Source organism: Clupea harengus, chromosome 19 (genome assembly GCF_900700415.2).
Source record: "Clupea harengus chromosome 19, Ch_v2.0.2, whole genome shotgun sequence".
Taxonomy (NCBI): Eukaryota; Metazoa; Chordata; class Actinopteri; order Clupeiformes; family Clupeidae; genus Clupea; species Clupea harengus.
In genome coordinates, this window is record NC_045170.1 from 1,262,677 (window position 1) to 1,270,212 (window position 7,536).

The following is a 7,536-nucleotide window of genomic DNA, read 5'->3' on the forward strand; positions in this document are numbered from 1 at the left end:
CACGGCCAAGATCTCGGACTTCTCCTGGAACCCCAACGAGCCATGGGTCATCTGCTCTGTGTCCGAGGACAACATCATGCAAGTCTGGCAGATGGTAAAGACCACACACACACACACACACACACACACACACACACACACACACACACACACACACACACCTATTTACATTAAGCCATATAAACCACACACACTCAACTATTAACGTTAGCTTCTGATGGTTCCACTCAACCACACCCATATCAGCCACACACACACACACACACACACACACACTTTACTCTGTTAGGGTTCATGATGTATCCCGTCCTGTTAGAGAACCGCTCTAGAACCCCCCCTCACCAGAACCCTGTTAAAGACCCGCTCTAGAACCCCCCCTCACCAGAACCCTGTTAAAGACCCGCTCTAGACACACACACACACACACACACACACACCGCTCTAGAACCTTCCCCTCACCAGAACCCTGTTAAAGACCCGCTCTAGACACACACACACACACACACACACCGCTCTAGAACCTTCCCCTCACCAGAACCCTGTTTCTCTTGCAGGCGGAGAACATCTACAACGACGAGGATCCAGAGGGTGCCGCCGACGCCGAGGTCCAGGGTTGAAGAACGTTCCAGAACCTTTAGCCCCCCCCCCTCCAACACAATCACCCCCTCATGACCACACCCCATCCCATGGCCACACCCCTCATGGCCAAACCCCACCCCATGGTCACACCCCCTCATGACCCCACCCCCACCCTGAGAGAAAGAAGTCAAACTCAAGCTCACTAAATACTGCGGCGTGTTTCTCCCCTCAGAAAGCCCAGGTGTTTTGTACTGTGTAAAAAAAGTATTTTTCTAAACGGATTGGTTTGTCCCCGCCCCCCCCCCTATTACCAGAGGAGGTCGTGTGTAGTGCCCTGATTGGTTAGTGTGCTTGGCCCTCTGTGTGTGCTGTTGACGTCTGAGCTTAGCGTTGGCTAGCACCTCCCCCAGCTGTTAAGGATGGGCAGATGCTAATGTTAGCGGCTAGCACCTCCCTCAGCTGTTAAAGCTGGGCAGATGCTAATGCTAGCGGCTAGCACCTCCCCCAGCTGTTAAAGATGGGCAGATGCTAATGCTAGCGGCTAGCATCTCCCCCAGCTGTTTAAGATGGGCAGGTGCTAATGCTAATGCTAGCGGCTAGCACCTCCCTCAGCTGTTTAATATGGGCAGATGCTAATGCTAGCGGTTAGCACCTCCCCAGCTGTTAAAGATGGGCAGATGCTAATGCTAATGCTAGCGGTTAGCACCTCCCCAGCTGTTACAGATGGGCAGATGCTAATGCTAATGCTAGCGACTCATGGAGGGCAGATGTACTCTCTCTTCATCTTCACATTTAGACCACCAGCATCTCTCTCTCTCTCTCGCTCTCTCTCTCTCTCTCTCTCTTGCTCTCCCTCTCTCTCTCTCTCTCGCTCTCGCTCTCTCTCTCTGCAATGACTTTTCTACTTCTTTTTTTAAGTATTTGTCCCCGTGGTTTTGTTTATCGTCTTTTTATTAATATTGTGATACACTTGTGACATTTTTTTCTGTGTTCATCTCTTCTCTCTGTCAAGTCAGTTGTACATTATGAATAAATTGTTTTCATTGAGATCTGGTCAAGCCTGCTGATTTTACTTCCTGGAAGAAGTGACCCACTTGATGGACGGGGGTGTGTGTGTGTGTGTGTGTCCCAGCGGTGGTGTGTGTGTGTGTGTGTGTGTGTGTGTGTGTGTGTGTGTGTGTGTGTGTGTGTGTGTAGTGGAGGTGAGGGGACGTCTGAGGACTGAAGAGCACTTAGCCGGTCTGTAGCCTTTCATCATCTCCTCCTTGTGTTTATACACTCTCCAGAGCCGTGCCCATGTATGGCCCTGCGTCTCCTCTTCGTCTCCTCCTCCTCCTCCTCCTCCTCCTCCTCCTCCTCCTCCTCGCTCGCTGATGAAAGCACACAGTCACAGAGTGTCCAGAGTATCAAGGCTTTATTATTGGAATCCTCTGCGAATGAGCAGCGTGTTCTAGAATGTTCAGTGTACTACATAGCAGCCACTCAAGGTTCTAAAGAGCCAGTCAGTGGTGTCTCCATTCTGAGCTTCTGCTTACGCTAACCTCCCCCCTGACCCTAACCCTAGGGAACCTCCCCTACACACACACCCCTAGGGAACCACCCCTACACACACACACCCCTCAGACAGAAGGGAACCTCCCCTACACACACACACCCCTAACCCTAGGGAACCTCCCCTACACACACACCCCTCAGACAGAAGGGAACCTCCCGTACACACACACCCCTAACGGTGGGTGTCGACGGCACAAATTACATGCGTTAAATCGCTAGGCGTAAAGTCGCCTGGGGGGCGTGGACAGAAAAATCACTGGCTGTAACAAAGTTTAAGTAGCAAGTTCAGGTGCAGTGCTGCGCTATTGTAGCACATTAGCTTGTGAACTCCCCAAAAAATAATGATAGATGTTGCGGCAGTCAGTCATGGGCTGATTCATAATTTGTTAATTTATTCTATCTAATTCATATATATCAGCCAGTTAAATCACGAAAACGTTATATGTAACTTATTTAACAGCTAGCTAGCTAGCGACTATGTGTTTCCTATGGGTTTTCGGTTAAAGTGTTAGCGGCAAGCTAACAGTAATAGTCGAGAGCTTCAATTCAAGACCTACAATATTCTGTTTGACCTCACAGCATTCGTGTAGCATATAAACAACAAACCGAGTCGATTAGACATATAAAAAGTCGCGTAGATAACCTTTATTCATATAAAATATTTCCCAGTAACAGAGTCCCGAAACTCCGCCATCTTGTTTCGATATTTTTAATTACTCCCGCCCCTATGAGCTACGTTGGCTTCCAAATAACACACACGCCGAACTGATTGGCTCTCAGCATGCAGCAAATCGCACTCATTTGCATAAAGTTAAAGAATGCCCAACTTTCTGCAGGCAGCAAAGACGATTTTTTCCTCAGTATGCAGCAAATCGCTTCCATTCTATCCCAATGAGAGCAGCACGATAACGCGTGCCGTGGACACCCACCGTAAGACAGAAGGGAACCTCCCCTACAAACACCCCTAGGATAGAAGGGAACCTCCCCTACACACACCCCTAGGACAGAAGGGAACCTCCCCTACAAACACCCCTAGGATAGAAGGGAACCTCCCCTACACACACACCCCTAGGACAGAAGGGAACCTCCCCTACACACACACCCCTAGGACAGAAGGGAACCTCCCCTACACACACACCCCTAGGACAGAAGGGAACCTACTTCAGCTACAGTAGAGGTTCATGCAGCTTTTCCTAACGGTATAAAATACAAGCAGAAGCTGTTCCGTGTTGACTAATACGTCACTGAATCTCCACCTCCCCACCCTCAGCCTCAGGACTCCTCCCCCACCCATCAGGTCTCCGCCCCCACATCCTCATGTCTCCGCCCCCCACAGCCTCAGGGCTCCGCCCCCACAGCCTCATGTCTCCTCCCCCTCAGCCTCAGGACTCCACCCCCACAGCCTCAGTTCTGCACCTCCACCATGGAAGGCTGCTGGTTGCCATGGTCTCCTAGGGCCTGGGGCTCCGCCTCCTCGTGGTCTTCTGTTCGGTCTCTGCAGACAGACAGACAGACAGACAGACAGCATGATGCAACAGGTTTGAGAAATGAGAAATACTTTTACACTTCATTTAAAAACAAGATATAGCATATTACTTGTTACTCTACGTAGATATAGTATATTACTTATAATACGGGTAGATGAAATCAAGCATTCTGATTGGTTGAAAGGAGGTCACGGGGTGTACTGTATTGAGCCATAATGTACTGTACAGCTGTTTACATTTACCTGAGCGTTCCATATCAGTGCGCACTCAAAATATACTACCTTAGTTAGAAAAAAATGGCGGACCAAATCTCCGTAGATCATCGTATTTGTACCTAAAAGTTTTAAGTTTTACTTTTTTTTGCTTAGATTTTTAGAAAGTTACCGAGAAAAAGACACTGTACAATATAAAAACCCCATTATTGTAACTGAAAAATACGTCTAAGAGGATTTGTGAGGTGTATTAGCCACCTATCAAAGGTTAGCATGCTACTAGCCGTTAGCGATTAGCAATTCCTCTGTGTTTTTGCAAAGCATCTGCCCCAACTTTCTTTTCCCGACATATACATTTATCTTGTACATAATCCATCCCCATCAACCGGAGATTTCAGGAGTAGAGATGCCTTTCCATATGCAGTTGCAGGATGGGTGAACGACACCAAGATATGGCATTTGGAGACAAACACAATATGTATGAGATCACAGGACATGTATCCTGGATCTTAAAAGCTAACCGTTCCTGAGCAAGCAAGAGTGCCAATATGGGCTAACGAGTTGTAGCCAAATCCCAAAGGGCTAAACAGCTCGCTAGTTATTAGCACTCTAGCTTGCTCAGGGGAGTTTAGCTCGAATAAGACACAGCAATTATTCACGATTGTATATCTAGGTTTTCTCTGGCGACTGTTGTCGCATCCATCAGCACAACATATCCCGGGCATTTTGAACTTTCTGTGGGTTGTGACCGTAAACAGCTCGCTAGCTATTACCACTTTAGCTTGCTCAGGAGAGTATAGGCTAACAAACGTGTTGTTCCCAATGCCGTTTGTCTGTTGCATAGCAACAGCCACACATTCGGGGACTATTTTCTCGAGAGTCTAGGCTACTGAAATGCGATACACAACGTTTGGTGGCTATTACAACTATTTTGTGCTGAAAGGCAGCCTACTATTTAGTTACTATTTATAATGTTGCTGGCAACCGTATTATAAAAGCAATAAGGTACTCGAGGCAGTACTCTATCGTCAATAATGTACTGTGCAAGGGTTTGCCGGCCCGACGCGAACAGTACATTATTGACGATACAGTACTGCCTCTCGTACCTTATTGCTTAATTACTCTACATAGGTATAGCATATTACTTGTTACTCTACATAGGTATAGCATATTACTTGCTACTCTACATAGGTATAGCATATTACTTGTTACTCCACCGAGGTATCTGCCCTTGCTGTAGAGGCACCTAGTGTTTCTACGCCGGTGTTTCCTAACCTTTAAGGGCAGGTCATACTTCTACACAGGAGCCTAACCCTCACCTGTAGAGCCAAGTGATATTTCTATATGGTTCCCCTCACCTGTAAAGTCAGATTGTATTTCTACACAGGAGTTCCCTCACCTATAAGGACAGCTAGTGTTTCTACGCCAGTGTTCCCTAACCTTTAAGGGCAGGTCATATTTCTACACATCCTAACCCTCACCTATAAGGACAGGTACCCAGGAGTTCTCACCTGTAGAGGCAGAGCTGTTCCATGAGGCTGTTCTTCAGAGCCTCCATTTCTTTGGTCTTCCTGCGCTGAACCTGCAGCTCCGTCCTCAGCTGACGACTGCTCTCCTCCAGATGATCCACAGTGCCCTGAGAGAGTAGCAGTGATTAATACACACACACACACACACACACACACACACACCAACTAACACACACACACACACACACACACACACACACACACACACACACACACACACACACACACACACACACACACCAGCTCTCCTCCAGATGATCCACAGTGCCCTGAGAGAGTAGCAGTGATTAATACACACACACACACACACACCAACTGACACACACACACACACACACACACACACACACACACACACACACCAGCTCTCCTCCAGATGATCCACAGTGCCCTGAGAGAGGAGCAGTGATTAACACACACACACACAGACACACACACACACACACACACACACACACACACTCACACACACACCCACACACACACACACACACACACACACACACACCAGCTCTCCTCCAGATGATCCACAGTGCCCTGAGAGAAGAGTAGTGATTAACACACACACACACACACACACACACACACACACACCTTGTAGTGGTCCAGGCTCTCCCTCCTGTGGTGGTCCATGAGCGTGTGCTTCTCCTCCAGGCAGGCCCTCTGCAGCAGCAGTCTCTGGTGTTCCTCCCGGAGGGGCCCCAGCCGGCCCCTGAGCTCCTGCGCCTCCTCCTTGGCCCTCCGCAGGGCCTCCTGCCCGCCCTCCCTCCTCTTGAGCAGGGCCACCAGGCGCGGCTCGTACCACTCCTCCAGCGCACACAGCGCCCCCTGCAGGTACTGCTGCAGGTCGCAGGAGGCGCGGCGGCCGGGGGAGAGGAGGTCGGCGGGGGCGGGGGTCTCCTGCACCTCCTCCTCCTGCTCCTGCAGACTCTGCAGCCGACTCTGGTGCTGTGAGCGTAGCTGCGCTGCCTCCTCTGTCAGCGTCTGGAACTGCACCTGCAGCTCCTCCTGCGACACAAACCGCAGCGCTCGTGACAACAGGCAGTAATTAGGGGAAGAGCACACACACACACACACGCGCACACACAGTCACGCGCACACACACACACACACACACACACACACACAGTCACACGCACACACAGTCACACGCACACACAGTCACACACACGCAGACGCAGACGCAGACGCAGACACAGACAGTTCTCTCCTCACCTGTAGAGTGCCCAGCTGCTGCACGTCGTGTTTCCGTGACGACAGCTCCATCTGGCTCTGAGCGCAGGCCTTGGCCACGGCGAACAGCTGCCTCTTGAGCAGGCGCATGCTCTCCCTCAGGTCCTCCTTCTGCAGGTCGCAGTGCTGCAGCTGTTTGTGGGCGTGGCCCAGCTCGGCCCGCAGCGCCTGCACCCCCTCCGCCAGCGGCCGCTCCGCTTCCAGGAGCTCCGACACCAGCGCGTCCCGCCGACGCTCCAGACGGCCCACCTCCTCGATGCACTCCTCAAACAGGGCGCCCAGCGCACCCAGGTCCAGGTCCAGACGCACCGCCTCCACCTCCGCAGTCGTCTCGGTCGCCGCCTCGAACCTCCGCTCCAACGCAAGCCTCTCCTCCGCAGTCGTCTCGGTCGCCGCCTCGGGACTCCGCTCCAACGCAGTCATGTTGGCGGCAGGACAGACCTCCCCAGTGTTAGTGTGCCCCTCCTCCTCCTCCTGCTCCTGTTCCTCCTGCTGCTCCTGCTGCTCCTGCTCCTCCCACATGTGAAGGGGCAGCAGGGCGTCTCCCTGACCTGTGAGCTGCAGCCTTGTGTCTTCAGCACTCCTCTCCCCCTGCAGTACCAGTGCCCCTCCTCCAGGGCTCCTCCCTCCTCCAGCTCTCCTCCTCCCTCCCGCAGTGTGGAGCTGCTGATCCCCCTGTGGTGTTAATTCGACGCCTGGCAGGATGAGTGAGGAGCCCCCCATGGAGGCGCTGTGCAGCAGGCTGTCGTACTCCTCGATCTCCGCCATCATCTGGGCCATCAGGCCGCTGAACTCCTCCTCCATGGCCGACCGGCACCTCTGGGAGAAGCCCAGAGCCGTCTGGAGGTCCTCCACGCAGTCCTCGAAGCACTCTTCCTCCCCGCGCTCCTCCTCATCCCCACGCTCCTCCTCATCCCCCCGCTCCTCCTCATCCCCCCGCTG

At 51.8% G+C, this 7,536-nt stretch overlaps 2 protein-coding genes across 2 annotated transcripts in view; one reads left to right on the forward strand and one right to left on the reverse strand.

Annotated features, from left to right (window-relative positions):
- Nucleotides 1–1,628, forward strand: part of rbbp4 (retinoblastoma binding protein 4) — an 11,083-nt gene extending 9,455 nt beyond the window's left edge. Inside the window, exons 11-12 of the mRNA XM_031586006.2 lie at nt 1–94; nt 555–1,628. The exon at nt 1–94 is cut by the window's left edge and continues 17 nt beyond it. Of these exons, the coding sequence (XP_031441866.1) occupies nt 1–94; nt 555–617 (157 nt within the window). The 3' untranslated portion in view covers nt 618–1,628. The remainder of the gene's footprint in view (nt 95–554) is intronic.
- A 1,767-nt stretch (nt 1,629–3,395) lies between these two features.
- sync (syncoilin, intermediate filament protein) lies at nt 3,396–7,017 on the reverse strand. Its single transcript, XM_012839963.2, has 4 exons — nt 6,577–7,017; nt 5,956–6,369; nt 5,344–5,468; nt 3,396–3,628 (listed from the first exon to the last, which is right to left on the reverse strand). The coding sequence occupies exons 1-4, from the start codon at nt 7,015–7,017 to the stop codon at nt 3,538–3,540; spliced, it is 1,071 nt and encodes a 356-aa protein (XP_012695417.2). The 3' UTR covers nt 3,396–3,537.
- Between the last annotated feature and the right edge of the window lie 519 nt (nt 7,018–7,536).

Coding starts and splice junctions, on each gene's coding strand:
- sync (XM_012839963.2), bottom strand. CDS start 7,017: ATGACTGCGTTGGAGCGGAGTCCCGAGGCGGCGACCGAGACGACTGCG. Junction 5,469..5,955: donor AGAGCCTGGACCACTACAAG/GTGTGTGTGTGT, acceptor CTACTCTCTCAG/GGCACTGTGGATCATCTGGA. Junction 3,629..5,343: donor GAACAGCTCTGCCTCTACAG/GTGAGAACTCCT, acceptor GTCTGTCTGCAG/AGACCGAACAGAAGACCACG.